The sequence below is a fragment of the Sinohyriopsis cumingii genome, chromosome 3 (genome assembly GCF_028554795.1).
Source record: "Sinohyriopsis cumingii isolate HCF-2022 chromosome 3, ASM2855479v2, whole genome shotgun sequence".
Classification (NCBI taxonomy): domain Eukaryota; kingdom Metazoa; phylum Mollusca; class Bivalvia; order Unionida; family Unionidae; genus Sinohyriopsis; species Sinohyriopsis cumingii.
Window position 1 is genome coordinate 74,945,705 of NC_142963.1, and position 20,166 is coordinate 74,965,870.

Genomic DNA, 20,166 nt, shown 5'->3' on the forward strand with positions numbered 1-20,166 from the left:
AATCTCAAAAAAACACAGTTAAATACATGACTATAAGCCTAGATGTGATCAATCATTACTTCAAATTCATTGATGAAGAGCATAAAAAGCAATTACAGCAACTACGGCAACTTTTCCAAGAACATATTTTTGATACATCACTAGGCAGCGAAATTATTAAACAAACTGAGATATTAAATCAGCTCGCATACGAGATGGAATATTTTAACCAGCGATTAATTCAGGCGATAATCGATCATGTAACCAAATATAAGCAACAATTTTTAAACTTCTTTAGAATACCAGAGGCGAATCTACCGAATTTTAAACTTCCCTGGTATAATGCAGCCGAACTCAAAAAATTTGTCAATGATCTAATCAATGAGTTCTTTGATGACATACTTGCACAACACAGGCGATCACTACCACCGGCAACTATCCTCAGACATAACAATGACCCCGAAGGGCAAGGCCGATATGTATCTCCGGGCATCGTAAATATAACCGAAGTAGTCGCGGTCAATCTTGTGTGTAATGTTATTGATGGCAGTTACAGCATAGATACGACAGTATCAAATCAAGCCCAGCAAGGATTTGTTCTTTATTCATTCACCCCGAAAGATGTACCACCTGGATTTCTGATTGTGCAAGAGCCGATCAATCCAGTCTATCTACGATGTCATAATCCGTGGCTGACCAGAATAAATTTGGCGCTGACAGACCAACGTGGTCACCTTCTTGATTTTCAAGGTGAAACACTACATATTAATTTACTTGTGAAATCGTAAAACGATTTTCAGTCTTAGAACAGTAAAAATATTTTATTTTATATATATTTTGTACACACCGACCAATATCTCAATTTTGATAGGGCATTTACTAGTAAAAATCATGCGAATTTAGTAACCTGCAGGAAAAATATATTTTTTACTGAAAAATCATGGAAGTCGAAGACTTTTACGATTTCACAATTAATCAATCGAGTATTATATAATGTACCACTGCGTAAAATGTTTCATACATAACAAAGAACTTCTTGATGAAGCTGTCAGTACCGGAAAAGTTACCCCGGAAAAAATAATTGTTGATGATTACGGCGGCACTGACGATTTTATACTGAGTGATACGCAACTATAGCGACTAAAAAAAGATCATATTGTCATCGCGCATTGCAGTATACTTCAAATTTTAGAGTATATACGTGTATTTAGATCTTAGATCTTTAAATATGTACCACCACATAAATGTTTTCGTGTATGACAAACAAGCGCTCGAGCAAGCAGTTAAGGCTGCATTTGCCCAAGAAGAAATTAACGTTAAATTTATTATTGACGAATACGGAGACGAAGATTTCTTACTAACAGAGCAACAGTTAGACAGTCTCAGACGCGAGCATATTATTTCAATTGTATGCGACCGAGATCAAATTCTCAATTATGCTCACTCTTGCATTAAATCCAGCCGACTAAGTCATATATTATCTAACTGGGACTGATACAAGTCTCCTTATGAGGAAGTAAAAAAATATATCACTTTTTTTTACTTCCTTGATTTTATCAAGGCGATTTCATTTCTAGGTATATCAAGGTAGATATTTACTTACTCGACTTCGTCATTCTTGACTTCGTCATGGGACATACACTTTTTTAGCTTTCTTACACGAGTATTTATTATCTTCCTTGTTTCATATTCTTGAGCTAATTCCAACCTAATCTTTAAAATTGCACGAGACAATGAAACAAATTCATTTATTTGTGCTTCTTCTACTGTAGCCAGCGATTTATATAACTTGGTCTGGATCCTCTTTATAAATCAGTACTAAGCAGGCAGAATATAACGCCCTGCGCATTTAGCTTCATGTAGTGATTCAAAATCAGACATAATTGTTTCAGGATTTAGTGATATATTAAATCCGCGCTCTTCTAATTTTTTAATAGCAACAATCACATCATTGATATTTTCGTAATTCATATATATATAAATATTATATATTTAAAAGAAAAAAATAAACAGTAGCCATTGATGACCGGTTATCAATCATGAGTCTTGCATTGGCCTATGGGTCTCCACGAGGTCCTTTCAGACCTGAGATTTTTTACTTCCTTGATTTTGTCAAGGTGATTTTTTATTTTGACTCAGTCTTACAGAGCTTTTCTGATAGCTTCTCGGCATCCTCGTGATCCGTTCTTTTAGCCACATTATTTTGACCCATGTGATGTAGAGCTTTATACATCCAAGGCTACTGTTTATTTTTGGGAGTTCCATGTACATACGCCCCCAAGATCGAAATCCCAGGGGTGAAAAACACACCACCACGATTCGACGTGGAGGAGATATGTACACAAGGCCCCTGCTGAAGCCCCATTTTATTATCAAACCCTATAATTGGGCACCGTCGACAGTATGTCCGTGACGAGATTCGAACTGATGGAATTTGATAAAGTCGGGACGAGAGTCAAACGCTTTACTACTATACCACTGTCTAATCTGATAATACAGGGTTTAAAAATTATCATATAGGTAACTACTGACAGACAGTTAACAAGTTCTAAAACATTACTGCTGAATTTAAATTCTGAACTGGATTTTAAATTTAATCTAAACACAGAATTCATATTACTTATGAAAAATACCAGTACTCACAAACGCGGAAGTGTTATAGACTGTGACGCAATTAATTGTATGGTGGCGCTCACCAGATAATATGTACTTTTGAGAGAGTGACGTATGTAAGGTGAAGTAGTTCGCATTTAAAACATGCACAGTGGAGAGAATGTTTGCATACCTCTATGCTACATTAATGTAATGTGGATGATATTTCTTTTGGATATTATACTTTTGGAAATATTTCATGATTTAAGCACACTGCTAACTAAAATGACTGCTCCCTTGTGTTAAAAAATCAGTCTGAATTAGTCTAAAGTACACTATACATAGCAGCTATTAAAATAGGGAAAATGAATTTTGCCAGACTAGACAATACCAGTTTCTGAAAGTGCAATGAATGAATTACTAAATATATAAAATGTAAAAGAAGTTATCGGCTCTTTTTTATACAATTTACCTCTGAAGTTCAGGAAGTGAAAATGACCAAGTAGAGCTAACACTTTTTTGGAAGGTGCACATTTGAAGTAAGGCCAAGCTGTATGCTCTATAACCCATAGTACACCCATCAATCATACACCAAAATAAAGGGAATGAAAGGTTCTTTGCATTATACCTAAGATATACAAGGTCTTTTTTAAATAGCCAGTATAACCAGTGAGGAAAGCCGGGGACATTCTTTTTCTTTAAAATCCTAACCCTATGCAAAATGCGAAACTGTATAGCGCCACCTATACCGCTCTGGATAAATTAACCTGTATTGCACAATCTCAGGGAGTGTTGCGCAGTCACTTTGACAAGGGGGAGGGAACTAATTGCATGAGATATGCTTAACGGAGTTATCTCCCATTTACATTAAAATCCTCGGATTTTAGTGAAGTAAATAATGAAAAACAATTTTTTTGTCTATATGTTTTTGAGAGGGTAGATTTGGTCACTTTATCTGCCACACGTCGTACCCCCGCGGAATTAATACCGAAATACTTAGCAGCTGAGTTCATTGAGTGAAATATTTTTTCTTCACTGGTACTTATGTTAAAAGATTTAACTGCCCTAAACTCTCTCTTTCCCCCAGTACCTCCTCGTGCAAAATTTTCACTAGGTGTGATAGCCTGTAAATTTTGAAGAGAATTATCAAGTTTGTTGTTGTTAATATGATCGATCAAAAGATCGTCTTTGATCTTTCCAAAGAAACACTCGAACACGAACCTGTGATTATAATAGCTTTTATTCCCACTGTTGAATCTTAGATAACCAGAGTTATTAACAATACCAACTGGTTTTTTCAACCTACAATTTCTGACTATTCCCTCACGATTCGCTTCGTAATTCTTAATGATAGGATGTGGGACAAATTCTTGGCTCATTTATATATATATATATATATATATATATATATATATATATATATATATATATATATATATATATATATATATATATATATAATGTATTTGTCTAATTTATAATTTGTCTGAAAACTTAGTTATATAATCGTGCTCAACTTGCACATAACTGTGTTTTACACCCAACACCACATCGCAGGCAGGGTATTGGTCCTAAACTCCCCCTTCGGATGCTTTGGGAATGTTTCCCGCAGAATTCTTTTCTGCAGGACTTATTACAATTACAGATCCAACTTGAAGCCACTTGCACTGATTCATTATATATATAATATTTCTTATTTAAATGTTTGTCTTAAATATAATATGGAGGAGCTTAAAAAAAATCAAGCCCAGAGCCATCGGCACCGGGAAAACTTCTTGATTCGATCTTGACAGACTAACCCCTGACTCGCGGAGAAGAGCCCTGACTGATCTGTTTGATATTATCAGGAATGCCAAAAATGAATTTCGTAACGACGGTGCATCTCACGTATGGTCCACATTTAAAATTATACGCGACACCAAAGGTGTTGACGAAGTCAATGTCGCTGACTCTGTCAAGGATGCTACAATGAATGATGCACGAGCGAAAACAATTATCGATTATCTCTTTGATAGTCAGAAATATTTTTCAGAATAAAATTTATTGTGCAAGCAGATTCCGATACGTGGATTATCCGTGATAAAAATGAACCTGTCCTTCCTAATGAAAAAACCGTTCTGTTAAGTAAAGATTCCAAACCAGGAATGCTGACTGGGATTGATAAACCATATTACGCTCGAGCGTATCCTGTGACCGCGGTCATTTATGAAATCTATCCGATAAAAAAAAAATCAATAAACTCACCCCAATGAGATTCTCAAAACTGAATTGTGTAGCCGAGCGAGTAATCGAACATTTCAAAAATGCGATGCGCGTAAACGGTCTAACTGATCTAAGACGTTCCAAGATAGCAGCGTGGGCTGAAAAAGTCAAGGATACAGGAGCATCAATAAGCGATGTTGCCGAGCTAGAAAAAGCATTAAGATTTCCCATAACCGTAACAACAATAACAGAAGTATTATACAAATCGAAATATAATCGAAACGGGGCTCCAATAAATATCATTGATCATAACGCTCACGCTTGGACTAACGCAGTTACGATATTTCCGCGGGATCATGTTGTGAAATATTATTCGGGAAATATGTTTGATTTTATTAAACAGCTAAGCAAAAACGACCCTGTGTCGATGTGGTTGTTTAAAAGTTCCGAAGATGGCGAGTATGATCAATTTGTAAGATCTAACGGTGAATTATACCGGACGAAATTTCTGCAATAACAGATGAAAAAACTCGCAGAGAAATATTCAGAAAACACTGAACAGTTATTAACTAATTGTTTTACAGTTCCGAGTGTTGCCGCTCACGCTGCCAGAGAAAGAAATTCATGGAAGCCAACCTGAAGTGAGTTTCTTGAAGATATACAATTGAGTTGTGTCGAGTATGGACACGGCGGTTTGTGGAATACCAAGTATAATACCAGCGAGATGATATCAGTTAATATGGTTGCGTGTTATCCGGGAAGCTTTCTTGGGATGGGTGAGTGTAGTGGATATTTTAAAAGATTTGGACATCCCACGAACTCGATGACGCGAGTTGCTATAAACGGTACTTTACCCGATTTTTCCCTGACAGGATTTGCTCGTGTGACATCGTTTTGCGCTAGCTGAAAAGCTTCATCTATTTGTTATGTTTGGTTTGGCAAACACTTTAGTGAAAAGCGTTGGGCACCAATAGTGTTATAGCGATATATGCTTGACAGCCGAATACTGGTATCGTTGACTGTCAGTGAAGCAATCATATCATATCGACCGCAGACTTCGGTTTGGTTACCAACACCGGAGCGTATCAGTCTCGATGAAGTCATTGAAGAATATGCACGAGAGAATCCAAATACTCTCATGGATGTCATTATTAAAGAAGCTCCTAAAGTTCTTAAGATTAAAATCCGCAACAATGAAAAAACAGCAAAAGATCTGGGTAGAAGAATAATCGGTACATTTACTTAAGGTGGTGTATATAATCATAAACAACATCACTCACGATCGATTATGGATGATGCTGAATTAAATTTTATAATTGCTGATGCCGCTGCGAGAAATATATTTTGTAATCGAGAGGACACTTTCTTGTCCGACGGAACACGGTTGGGCACAATTGTTAGTTACATTAATGGAGAATCACCTCAATACACACATTTAAGATCTTCGATGCTGGCTTATTTTTCTATAAATTTGCTATCGCAAGTAAATAGATTTCCCGACACCGCAGTTAGAGTTGCGACGGACTCATTTTACTTGAATAAAAGATATTTAGAATCACTGGCTGTAAGCAACGATGAATCGTGGAGTTCGTGGAGAATAAAAAAGGAAATGCTACATTGTTATTGTGAATCCGCTGATGTTGCTATCAAAGATAATCATTGCAAATCAGAATTATCAGAAATGTCGAATGCACCATCTGTGAATGATCCAATCACTAGACACAAAACCGTTTATTTGAACGGATCGGGCGGTTCTGGTAAGACAACTCGAGCGATTGAATTATTTCGAAATTCAGATTTAATTGTATTAACACCAACACAGACTCGCCAGGGAGATAAAACAACGAGGAGTCAATTCTTGTACTTATCACAGCTTTTTCAAATACAGCGGCGGTGTATGGACTCCAGATCGAATGGGAACAAAATACATTCCGCGGAATATTATTTGGGATGAAATAGGCACAGTGTCGTTAGATATATTAAAATTATTCCTGGATTGGCTGCTAACAAAAAATACTGCTGTGATAATGTGCGGCGATCACGGTCAGCCACCACCTTTTGTTGGTCCATCTCCGCATTTGTGGTTAAAAGATTTTGTAGATTATTATGAAGAAGTGTCTGATGATTATAGATCTCTTGATGCAACGTTGAAGGAATTTAAAACATTAATCAGATTACAACCGAATAAAATTCAATGTGAAATCATGTGCGGGGTGATTTCAGAGACTTCAATGAGCGACTTTTGGAAAACGTGGAGACCAAACGATTTGATAGTGGCAAGTAGAAAGATAGTCAGAGACACACTTCAGATGAAATTATTTTTACTGCAACGGGAGAAGTTTCCAATGTTACCAGTGCCGTTGTGTTATAGACCAGCTGATACGCGGTTACAAAATATAGATGTTGATATACCAGGACAGTCAAGGAAACAGAATTTAGTATTAAATGATATTGTCACAGTTGATGTTAATGTTGTTGAAGATACACTAAAAATGAACAAATCCCCGTGGACGCTAGGATACGCGATGACGATTCATTCATCTCAAGAACTGACTATTTCTGATATAGTTGTTTGGATCGTTGATGATCGCATCGAATGGTCAAACTTAGTTTACTTTGCAGTGTCCAGAGTCAGAAGAATATCTCAGTTGCGAAGAATTGTCTTGGAAGAGTCAATGGCTGATGATAATGAAAACAACAGTGATATAATAAGAATAAAATTAGCCGGTTACAAACAGTGACAAAAAAAATCATCGCGATTTTGACCTCGATGTTGAATTTTTCATGACATTGAAACAAGAACAGAATAATCACTGTGCGAGCTGTAATTGTATAATGTTGTGGCAGCATTCGAGCCCAAGACAATTCACCGTAGATAGAAAAGATAACAGTCGCGGTCATACACGACAAAATGTGATGCTGACCTGTCTTGAGTGTAATCGATGTCGTGGCGCTGACACCCTTGGTGCTAGTTAAGTGATTTGGGCGGTAATTGTGTGTCCTCGGGAATTACTTGTAATTGTTCACGTGTGAATCCACGTTGAGGAGCAGTTGAATCCAGCCTGTAGATTGCTGGTCTACCAGTGGATCTAGTTATGTTAGATATCTTGTGTGTCGTGATGCTCCAGATAGGATCAGTCGCTCTTTTTTTACCACCTTCAAGTTCACCTGGTTCATATAAATATCTTACAGTGACATCACCCAGTATTGGTTGTACTGAAAAATCACGTCGTACGGGTATATGTTTTTTGGTAATTGCATTAATAGGTTTCATGTTGGTTGTTCTAGTTATTTCATTATTTAATGCAGTTATCACGCTTGGTAATCTTGCAACCCATTCACGAGATCTCTTGTCTTGGATAAATTCTTTCGCGTACTGATATCCAAATAACCGCTCAGCAAGTGTTCGATTAAATCGTTCAACAATTGCCTGATCACGATGAATTTCAGAATGTCCTCGTCTGATAGTGACATTATGTTGCTTCATCGTTGATGATACTGCACCCTGAAATTCTTTGCCAGGATCAACTTGCAATAGATTTGGCCATCGCAGACCACCTCGTTGATAAATTCGTTCAAACGCAGAAGCAACCTCAGATGCTGTTTTAGTCGTTAACGGTTCTGCTTCTTTGTATTTACTCGCAACATCAACTACAGTTAACGCGTACTTGTATGTTTTGCGACGAACAGTATCATCTGGTAGAAATAATATATCAGCTTGGTGAACTTCATTTGGCACACTAACATTAAAATGTGCAAAATTAATTTTTCTAGGACGCGGTAGATAAATTTGCCATATTGCCTGTTTGGATAACCAATTTCTAGCGGTATCACGCGTGACTTTTGCTGCACTGGCAAGTTTACTAATTGCTGCGCTACCTCTCCAGTATCCTCTTGGGGAATAATAAATCGACTCCATTATAATTAATTACCAGCGCCTAATACAAGCTTAGATTTCATTGCGGACTTTATTAACCAACTAGCTAACTTTTCTTTGAAAGATTTATCAGTGATGGCATTTAACGCGTGAATTAATTTCACATCCGCGAGATGCCTATCTTGTAGATTTTTACTTTTATAAGCTACATCATGGACATGGCATGCTTTATCGATATCATTTATTGGTTCTTCTCCGGGTTTTGGTCGATCTAAGGCATCAAGTCTGATATCAAGTCGGGTTCCAGGACCACAGTAATTATATCCCGGGAGATGTTTTTCTCCTGGGTATTTAGCCCATGGAGCCCCTGGTAATTTTCCTAACTTGGCTGCGATATCACCTCCTTTTTTTTAGCTGGCTTTGGTTTCGGGGCTGGTTTTGGCGCTCCACTGGAGATAAATTTAAATTTCTTTGTGCCGCATCGTTCATACTTGCCTGTAAGCGCTTGTCGATCATTTTTTGTTGTAGTGGTTGTTATGTCTGCAGTTGGAGTACGTGTTCTACATTTCACACAATATAAATCCATATTCTTTTATAATATATCTAATGGAGATCACTGACTTTTCTGCTACAAGGAAACGAGAACCAGTTAAGCATCACACAGCACTACCAAACTCTGTTCGTATGATTATAATTGGCCCATCTGGGAGTGGTAAGACGCAGTTGTTACTTAATTTAATAATGAAGTGGATGAAGTGGGACAAGTTGTATTTGGTAGCACCGAGTGTAGACGATCAGCGTTGTTAAACGATGGTGATGATGTTGTTGAATTTATCACTGACATTGATGAAGCACCAAGTATTGATGATATCGACGGGAGAATTAACAATTTAGTTGTGTACGACGATGTGATGTTGGACAAACAATCAAATCCTGCCAGGATATTTTCACGCGGCAGGCACAAAAACACAGATGTGATTTCTGTAACCCAACGATATACCCAAATTCCTAAAGTGATCAGGGATAACTGTAATATTCTTGCCGTGTTTAACGGAGTTGATACACACAAGTTACGAAATATACATCAGACTTGGTGCAGTGGTGATATGGATATAAATAAGTTTAGAAATTTATTTAGTAAGGCTCAGTCAGCCCCGCACGGATTTATAACAATAAATCTACATCATCCTTGGACACGGTATCGAGTCGGGTTAAATAAAATTTTTTAATCGCAAGCAGCAGAGACGGCGCCGACAACAAAACGGCAACAATTGCGTTTACATAAAGCGTCATTTCTGCGTTTGGAGGCTTCTAGAGTGTTGTAGGATTCGCCCTCCATAAAGGGCTTAGTTCTGCATTTGGAACCCTATAAAAGTTGTAGGATTCGCCGTCTCTGCTGCTAAAAATACTTCACGATTCTACAATTTAAAATTAACGGAGAAAAAAATAAGCATATAACAAACAAGGATATTCAATTTATTTATTTTCAAAGTTTTACGACACTTATAAGATATTGGCCAACGAATTGCAGAGACATAAAAATAAATTAACTAAAATAGACAATCAACTATACGGTTTAGGAGGGTAGTTAAGTTACGTATTGCATCTATCGAGAATGTGGAATAAGGGGAAGCCCCAAAAAACAGATGGAAAATAGCACGAGAAAATACATTTAAAAAATCGTGGTTGCACGTAAAATAAAATACTGGAGTTCATATCATGACGTAAACTAATTATCTTGCTACTTATTTTCGACGCTGCTCTTGGAACGTTGATTGTTCAGTATTTAAGGCTTTTTGATACAAATACTCCAAGTATTATTTCTCTCAAAATTGTAGATATGGTAGAAAACAGTGAAGGACTATACCTCTAAGTAGGTATATTTCAATATTTTCTTAAGCCTTAGATGCTAACACAGATTAGAAAAAATTATTTGAAGTAGTTTGATGTGTGCCCAAACTTACCATTATAAAATCTTTCATTTACTTTAAAAATTATCTCTCTCATTCTCTCTCTCATAATCACCTTTATGCAATTTTGGAAAAAGTCGTTTACTGGAATGAAACGAATTCACCAGATTAGTATTAGCCAAGTTTGAAAGACACCAATCAAAACCGTCGATTAGAAACCAGTCTGATATTACCGTTGAAATTAAAACAATCTTCGCTGGAAGAATGCTGATGGCGATACTCCGTCCCCATTTTCTGTCAAAATAGTACACTTTTGCTGAAAACAGGTTTACAATCTAGGCTAAATACTAGCTGAATTGAAACACATGTAGGGTACATACAATATGAACAAGAACAATAATGGCAATTACTACTACTACTACAACTACTACTACAACTACTACTGTAACTACTCTTTAGCTAGATACGTAATATGAACATACATCTTACAAGTACCGATCAGAATAAAGTACGATTTTCTAATTAACTAACAGAGTTAGTGAGTATTCGATACGATACTGGTACATTTAGAGCACCTGACTTGATTTGAGAGGTCTTAAGTTCATACTATAAGTATATATCACTGTTGTAAAAGCTGAGATAACTATCTTTCAGAATAAATTAACTCAAGCTTAAATTATAACAGTCCATATTTTGATATTTTATCACTTTTTATTGTTTCGTTTCTTTATTCATTTTCAAAACGATTAAAATTCTTTGCATATCAGGTGGAAAGTGAGACGCGACAAGTGCCAAAAATGAAATAGAAGGTTACAAAAGGGGAACATGACATAAGAAAAGGTCGTCCTTAAGTGGGCTAATTCAAAACGGGGCATGATATAACGATTATTCAAAAAGAAAGTACATAGTGCATTTCACATATTAATACTTATTTACGATACACTTGTTTTAATGGACAGTGAGCAGCACATATTTATCATTAGAGGTAATGGTAAAACTAAATAACTTTTGGTGAATAAGATAATACAGACATAAATGTAAAACTATTTAAAAATATGGCATGGCGTTTCTGGTATATGGGCGTACTCATTTAGATCAGTACTTAATAACTTCAACTGGCCAACATTAAGGGATCAAACACCTGAAGTCATTTATTATATTACTAATGTTCACATACCAAGAACAGTGGTTCATTGGGGCAATATTAAGCTAAGTAAATAGTCGAAAACAAATTATAGAGTGGTAATAAATGAAATCTTATGGAATTTAAATTCTTTCAATCCGGGTAATATTTGCATGACCGGACACCAGGCATTACATGAATATGTTCCACGAACGTATTTGCGTCACTGCGGTAGTTATTATCGAATACCTGGTGACAGATTATGTTTGAAGTTGCAGAACATCATGTTTTCAGTTCTTCTGTAAGCACCTGTAAATTAAATTCAGCATACAGCGCTAATATTTAAATGAAAGCTTGAGCATACAGACTGACAATTATGTGATATTTACTGATCATTAACAATTGATTGTTGACAATTTTTAGCAAAGTCATTCCAAAAGAAATAGTCATGATATTGGTGTACCCTCGTCATAACTTGTCTATTTTCACGTCATTCATGCGTTAGATGCACTAATTGTCTTAAGAATAAAACTCAGTTCTAATCTTGATCAGCAATCGTGATACGCAAGCATGCTATTTTAGGTTGAAGGTCTAATGAATAAATTTTTAAATGACGTTTCTAACCCCAATTCATTTATACTGTACCATTTCACTCACGAGTGACAACTTAATTGTATCCAGTCAGTATCCATGTCAACTGATAGTATTTTAAAAGGTATAGCCTATCTGTTGCATAAACAATAGGTTTTATTACATTTTGAAAGCTTGTCGTGTGGCAGTTTGATATTTTTATCAGTCAGCTGCAAACGTTGATCGATAAAAATCAAATGGTTCCTTTAACTTCATTTCGTAGAGATTGTTGTTCTAAACAATGTCCGTGTAATAAGCATTTAAACGCTTTTATATTACCATTAACCTTGAGACTTCCTTCTCTTCTGCTTCTCCTGATTCTTCAGCGACGATTCCTGAAGATGGCCAGGATATCAGTTTAAAATAATATTTTATGACTCATTCATTCTATTTTAATAGTCACACTACTTCAAGGTATGGTGGTATCATAGTGTGAGGTTTTATTATTATATGCTCATTTGTTTCCCCGTTAACTTTATATTGTCAGCATCGTTCAGTATTCCCCGATACTCAACTCGCGCGACAATATACATATAGCATTCACGTGCATAAAAGAACTACTTTCTATTGTAAACAAACAATGGACGCAGACGCCAGCACTTTTGATTTGTACACAAATCACGTACACTCGCGTAAGAGGCTTTTTATGTTGTGGTTGTTTAAATTTGTTTCTGAATGAACTAAAACAGATGTTTCGTGGATTGCCACATTGCTTTGCTTTGGCACCTTCCGCTTTGATACGATGTTACGGATTCAGGGTAGCTACATTATATAACAGACGCAAGGTCCTTACAAATAACATACAATTGACAAGTCATATACTCTCTTCTTTAGCTGGTGATAAGAATGGCAAAATAAAATATACTTACAGTTTTACATCCTGAATTTCCTCAAAATATATTTTCTTCATTCTGCAAATCCGTTTTACATGAGCTATGTCATAAGTTTACAATCTGGATTACACATTTCGAAATTGTGCTATAATTTCAATGATAGGTGCAATTGCATCCTGCTTACTGCGCTCAAAATGAAATAAGCATTAAATTCCATAGCGTATTTTTGATAATTGCAGTTGAAAGACTTCATATTTTCCCCACATTATGATTTCAAACATTCAATGACAGAAAGAGAAACACATTTGCAGATGTCAACACGCTTCTCCTTAGCTTATCAAATCTCATGTATTTCATGTGGAATCGTCACATACAAATCCAGTCAGTAATCACGAAATTTCCTAGAATCGAAAAAAATACCAAAATCTATTCATTCCAGATCAAATGGAAAAGTTGCAGTGCACATTCATTCACAATAGGACTCCGAATTTTAATTTTAACTAGACACGCCATTTTCTTTCGAAAGTTATGTCGAGCGCGCGACTAAGTTCAAATTTATCTGGGTGGAGTTATGTGCGCAGTAATAATGTTGATTTGTGTAATGATGAATATGCGCTTGTGTATTTAGTTTGGAATGCGGCATACATTCATTTACGTTGTTTCGTGTAGTGTATTGTGTTTATATAATTAAACCTTAATCAGAATAAACAAAATGAGCATATAATAAAAAGGTTACTGCATTTATGTGGGAAAATATGAATTCGTTTTGTCGGAAAGATATACTGCACTCCCAAGGTCGTGCAGTACTCCATTCCAAAACTCGTTCATATTTTCCCATACAAATGCAGTAACCTATAAATATAGACTGTTGATAGCAAATCTTCAATTACAGTATAACATCATTTATCAAAACTCCTACGCGATAAGAAATAATTCTTTAATAAATGGAACTTTGAATGGATGATTCTGGGTTATAGAAAAGCTGCACATTCAGGGTACATACATTTGGCAGTGATTTAGGTGAACGAGGTTCGGATTATTGAAGTTTTACTATTGTTCTGTGCCACGGGAAACACACTTAACACACTTTGTGACCACAACATGAAACATCCATAACCTTTGTAAAGGTGTTAAAGGTCATTCGATCTATCTTTATATATATATATATATATATATATATATATATATATATATATATATATATATATATATATATATATATATATATATATATATATATATAAAACGATGAAATATGAAATAATCTTTCAGTGTTTGAATACTTTTCAGTAGCCTGACGTTAAATATTTAACTTCCTCAATCTATCCTCCGGGTCCTTTTAAAGTGATATAGGAAAACAATAAATTTGGATTATATTTACCCGGATATAGGGAAGAATTGGCGGGTAAAATTAATACATGTATTTGTGAAAGGATGGAATATAAGGTAGAAATTATATTCACGAGATGATAATATTAACGCTTGCAGCATAGATTTCAAATAATAATTCAGTCACAACAAGCAGTTGTTAAAGTTTATTCCAGTCTCAAGTATAAAATAATGTTAAGTCAGGAAATTTAGTTAGAAAATTTGGTTGATTTTCAACATAATGCAGCATTTTACAAAAGGTATGATTATAAGCTGTAGTAATGAATTTCAGGGACATCGTAACAAAAAAAGGTCAGAATGTACAACAACAACAACAATGACACTACTACTACTACTACGAATAGCGTGATTTTATCTGTCATCTGTGCCCGCTTTACGATCCTAAGTCCGATTTCTAGAGAATAGATCATAACTCTAGGAAACTATGCATATATCTAAAAACAACATTCCTTGCATATCCAAGTGTTTAAATAGGCAGTTTCTGTCTCTCCACGAATGTTGTAGGGCATATAGTGTCACCGTTGTCCGTCCGTCCTACAGTCCGTCGATTTTATTTTACATTTAGGTCAGTTTTTACACCCGTTGGTGGGACATGGAAAAAAAGTCGGGTACAATAACAGTGACTGCATTTAGTTTTTCAAAATTATACAGCGTATATAATCTGTTAAAAAGTTTTGCGAAACAAATTCTTACGTACCAGAGTTGATACCACTGTCGATGAGTCCGGAGTTGTTATCGTTTTCGTTATCTGCAGATAAAGTAAGGATTTCTTTTAATTGCACCAGAATGCATTTTTTCCACACGCACAGAGAAATAAGTAGTGTCAGGTACCTTGCTGAATGTTCACCACGAAAAACAACTGATAAAATTAGATAGAATTTTGTAAAGCACACATATAATGCAGTAATAAATACATATACATGTAAAAAAGGACATGCAAAGCTATCAATCTGTACAGTTTTTGCTATATTTAATTTTTCATTGCTTGTCGAAAACGATTATATATATATATATATATATATATATATATATATATATATATATATATATATATATATATATATATATATATATATGCAATAAACTGACAACGAACAGTGCAAAACTAGTATTTAATTAGCCTAAGAGCTTTCGACTCTTAATGAGTCTTTTTCAAAGGCAAATACAAAACATAAACAAGACAAACAAATAAAGCACAAAAGCCTTCATTGTTTGCAAAACTTTACGTGGCTGTTTCTACAGGAATTAAACCTTTAAATGTATTATGTTTTAACTAGTTTATTTTAACTTGTTGAGGATGCTGGAAAATATTTTCATTGACCTAGAAACCGTTGAGTAGTCTGGTTCCCTGTTTAGTATGCTCCCTGCGTTGCCCTCCATGGAGGGCAACGCAAGGAGTATACTAAGCAGGAAACCAGACTAACCGTTGAGCCGTAACGACATATGTTGTTTTATGTAAATTTATGTAAGCATAAATTATATCCCGGATATTTCATTGTTATAGTAGTAATTATAGGCTATTAAGCAAATTTAGGGAATTATTTAACAGAAAATGTGTTGGCTGAAAAAGATAATTTTATTGGTGCATGGCTGTCTTTTTCTTGTCTTCTTGGTTTAAACGCTTGGTTTCAAAGTTCTAAGGCGGCGTATCCAGTAAGATTCCTTTTCTTTCCTGGTTTCGGAACTCCAGTTGGTGTTGTGAGCAATCGCAATAAGTGTTATATCACTGAAAGTGTGGCAAGGAGAGGAGAAGTGTTCTGAGACCGGGCTTCTGTACAGCTTCGTTGTCATCCAATCAGATCTATGAAGGTTGATCCTTTTGTGCAGCTTTTCCGTTTCTCCGACATACTGAAGGCTACAGATCTTATATGTGATGAGATAAATTAAATTGTCTGTTTTGCACGTTTTGTTTGGATCATGTATGTTTAGTTTTTTTTTCTAGTCACTGTGCTAGAAAATGTCCTGGTCTCTATCATATGTTGACCGGTTTTGCACCTTTTATCGCTAAAAGGGCCAGATTGGCTAGGGTGGTCTTGATTAGTGATTGGATTATCTTCGCCCTGTCTAGGGTGTTCTTGAGGTTTTTTGTATATAAACTAAACATACATGGTCCAAACAAAACGTGCAAAACAGACAATGTAATTTATCTCATCACATGTAAGATCTGTAGCCTTAAAACACTGAAACCAAACGGTTTAGAGCAAGAAAACTAGAAAAAGACAGCTAAGCACAAGTAAAATTATCTTTTGCAGCCGACACATTTTCTTTTAAATAATTCCCTAAATTTGTTTAATAGCCTATAATTACTACTATAACAATGAAATATCCGGGATATAATTTATGCTTACATAAATTTACATAAAACAACAGGTGTCGTTATGGCTCAACGATTTCTAGGTCAATAAAAATATTTTCCTGCTTCCGCAACCAATTGAAATAGACTAGTTGAAACATAATACGTTTAAAAGTTTAATTATTGTAGAAACAGCCATGTAAAGTTTGGCAAACACAACGGTTTTTGTGTTTTATTTGTTTTTCTTGTCTATGTTTTTGTATTTGCCTTTGAAAAAGACTCAGTAAGAGCCGAAAGCGCTTAGGCTAGCTTGATACTAGTTTTGCACTGTTCGTTATCTGTTTATTGCATTTATCTTAATCAATCCCTGACACACGTGATCCCTTGCTGGATCCAGTGCACTTGAAAGAATTGTTATTCGCCATATGATTTGTATTCTTTATATATATTTATTAAAAGAATACTCACCAGGTTGAGTTATAATCGGTTCTTTTGTGCCATTTCTAAGATCTGAAATGCATGAAAACTATGAAAGTGGGAACCAGTGAGTTTGTCTGATATTTAATTAAATAGGCTTTTTTATTAGGACTTACATTCTACTTCATATCTACCTTGACATATTTTGAAGTGCCAGCCCATTTGCATACGGTATTTCTTAAATTTAATTGGTACCTTACTAGTTATGGTCTAATTACTAGCTACTCGACACGTCAGAGTTTGACATGGACATTACGATAATAACAATTCTATATCTCAACGGTGAGAGATCTCAACAAAAACAAAACAAAATAAAAGATACAAACTATGACTGAATGCATTTTCAGAACATTCTCGTACGTTTTCACGTCGAGTGGTGAAAAACATGTAATGGCCATGAAATGGCGACGAGAGTGAATCTTCCCTTTATGTTGTAGTCATTACGTTCATCAGATAGTCCGTCATTCCAAATCGCCACTTAAAAAGTTTATCTGATTTAGATTAGTTTCTCATTTGGAAGGCATATTGTTTCCTAAAACCTGTGTACAGCAGACATATATCACATCTGACTGGAAAGCAACCCTGTTCCTTGTTTTTCCTAAGCAGATTATGCCAGAATTTATGGTTTGCTTCTTATTTCCTCGCTTCTTGAAATCGCGAGAATAATGTGATACATACATACATACATACATATTTATACGGGTTATATTAGGTATAGCACCCCCTCCAGATTTCTCCTCACGAACAATAATACAAATTTAGCTTGACCTACCTTTGCGTCCAGGTGTTGGACGTAAAAGTGACTGGCGACAAGCGATAAGATACTCTCTACAATTGTTATTTCCATCCCTAGCTTTGTGTATGATTTCCTTAGTCAGATTAATGTATGCATTCATGTACTGCTCCAGCTCGGGATATTTTTCCCGCTCCAACTTGGCTTTTTCCGTGAAGGCATCGAAATTAATCAAAGTCTCCAAGACTTTTCTTAGTTCCTCTTCATAGTTACTACTGGCCATAACTGCCATTGGTACATGAATGACCTCAGTTTATTGTCAAAGCCCAGTTCTCACTCTACCTGTATCCAATACACAAAAATTATTTCTGTTCAATGTTATAGTTTCTTTTCCTTCTTTGTCTATTGCAGTTTAGTAGTATTCAGTTATAAGCATTCAAATATCATGTTTCACTCTCTTAACATTGTCTACATCATGTCTGGAGAAAATCAAACAAGTAATCAAACTATAACACCATTATGAAAGTTTTCTATTTATATTGATTGTGAACAATGTCGTGAAATTTAATTGTTACGAGAAATAAGACTGGCGGTCAGCAGAACGTTTTGAGGGAGTATATTACTCGGCTTGTCAAAATTCCTACTCTATTCAATCCAATCACTCACTTTTTGCAGAAATTTATTTATTCACCTAGTAGATAAATTACACTTCACCAAATACTTATTTATATAGTCATTCACTATCTTTTTCAGTCAATCACTAGTACATACACTGTTAATGTTTACAGGTACTCACCAAGATAGTCCCGCTTACTGATCAACAACTACTGTTCACTGACTCACTTTACTGACTGGTTGACTCGTACAGTTTTTGAAACACTTTTTCCTAATCAGTCCTCATCAACACATTCGAGCGAGGGAGTAGATACATTGTAGTTGTGAATTTATCCGTATGTATGAGATTCACAAAATAACATCACAATTTTCAACAGACACAATACTTGATCTGTTTTAGCACACACTAATCTGTGTGAACACATCATTCTAAAAATAACGATATCATTGCGGAAGTTTGAAACAAACGATATTGTAATGATATATTACTTGATGTATGCGTCTTCCACTGGTCTTTCGTTAGGATAACCAACTGTTAACCCAATCATGGTATACTAGTAAGCATTTATCAGCCAAGCATTTTTCCCCTCACTTCACCGTATCTTTCAAAACTTCATCACAGATTTTAAATCTATCATGCATATCGACAAATTGCCTTCCTTGGACATAGGTAAGACTATGGAAAAAGCTTTAAGATGCTGACTCAGTTTTGTGAGTTCTAATTTTCATCCTAAGGTCCCTTATCTACGTAATTATCCTATAAGTATGGTATATTAAAAATTGTTTATAATAAATGGAATGCCCATTAATTCACCTCACCTGACTATTCTTAGTGATGATTACTTTCTATCCTAATATGGTGATTAAATTCATCGGGGAAAGTCCCTCGACCTTGGGGGGTGCGTACTGAAACTAACACGAAAATTCAGTACATTAAAGTACTGAATGTTCGTGTTAGTTTCAGTACGCACTCAAAAGAGTTACTATATATATATATATATATATATATATATATATATATATATATATATATATATATATATATATATATATAAGCTAATGACATGTATGTGATAGAACTTTAATGTACTGAATGTTCGTGTTAGTTTCAGTACGCACTCAAAAAAGTTACATATACTAAAGACAATTGATTTATTATTTTTTAAAAACCCATTAAAAATATCACTCTTTATCGCTTCATAATCAGACCCAGTTCAACACAAATTCAATTTGAATAATGACTTGGTTCTCAAACCCTGTTCAATACAAATTCAGCTTGAATAATGAATTGGTTCTGTGTTATTAGCTTAGCCGGAAAGAATTTTTTTTTTAAATGCCATCGATATGCTTGACTTCACTCAACCACTGTGGACGGAAGTAAACTTCCTGACTTATTAAAGGGACACTCTCAAGTTAGAGTCCACTCTTAATTTTGATAGAATATAGTATGGATATCTAAACATAGTTTTGAATCTTTTGGTTGATTAGGTTTGCCGTGAAATATCAGCATTAT

General features: G+C 35.2%; 1 protein-coding gene across 6 annotated transcripts; it reads right to left on the reverse strand.

The window, feature by feature from the left end:
* Positions 1 to 10,116: 10,116 nt before the first annotated feature.
* On the reverse strand, positions 10,117 to 19,143 carry LOC149803126 (uncharacterized). 6 transcript variants are annotated; one of them, XM_089952741.1, is made up of 6 exons: positions 18,835 to 19,143; positions 18,078 to 18,380; positions 17,297 to 17,338; positions 15,233 to 15,283; positions 12,600 to 12,648; positions 10,117 to 11,992 (listed from the first exon to the last, which is right to left on the reverse strand). In XM_089952741.1, the coding sequence occupies exons 2-6, from the start codon at positions 18,328 to 18,330 to the stop codon at positions 11,974 to 11,976; spliced, it is 414 nt and encodes a 137-aa protein (XP_089808867.1). In that variant the 5' UTR covers positions 18,331 to 18,380; positions 18,835 to 19,143; the 3' UTR covers positions 10,117 to 11,973. The 6 variants fall into 6 exon arrangements, with proteins under 6 accessions (XP_089808867.1, XP_089808865.1, XP_089808866.1 ...); XM_089952739.1 differs by having other exon boundaries at positions 12,593 to 12,648; positions 18,835 to 19,141; XM_089952740.1 differs by lacking the exon at positions 12,600 to 12,648 and having other exon boundaries at positions 18,835 to 19,142.
* Positions 19,144 to 20,166: the final 1,023 nt, after the last annotated feature.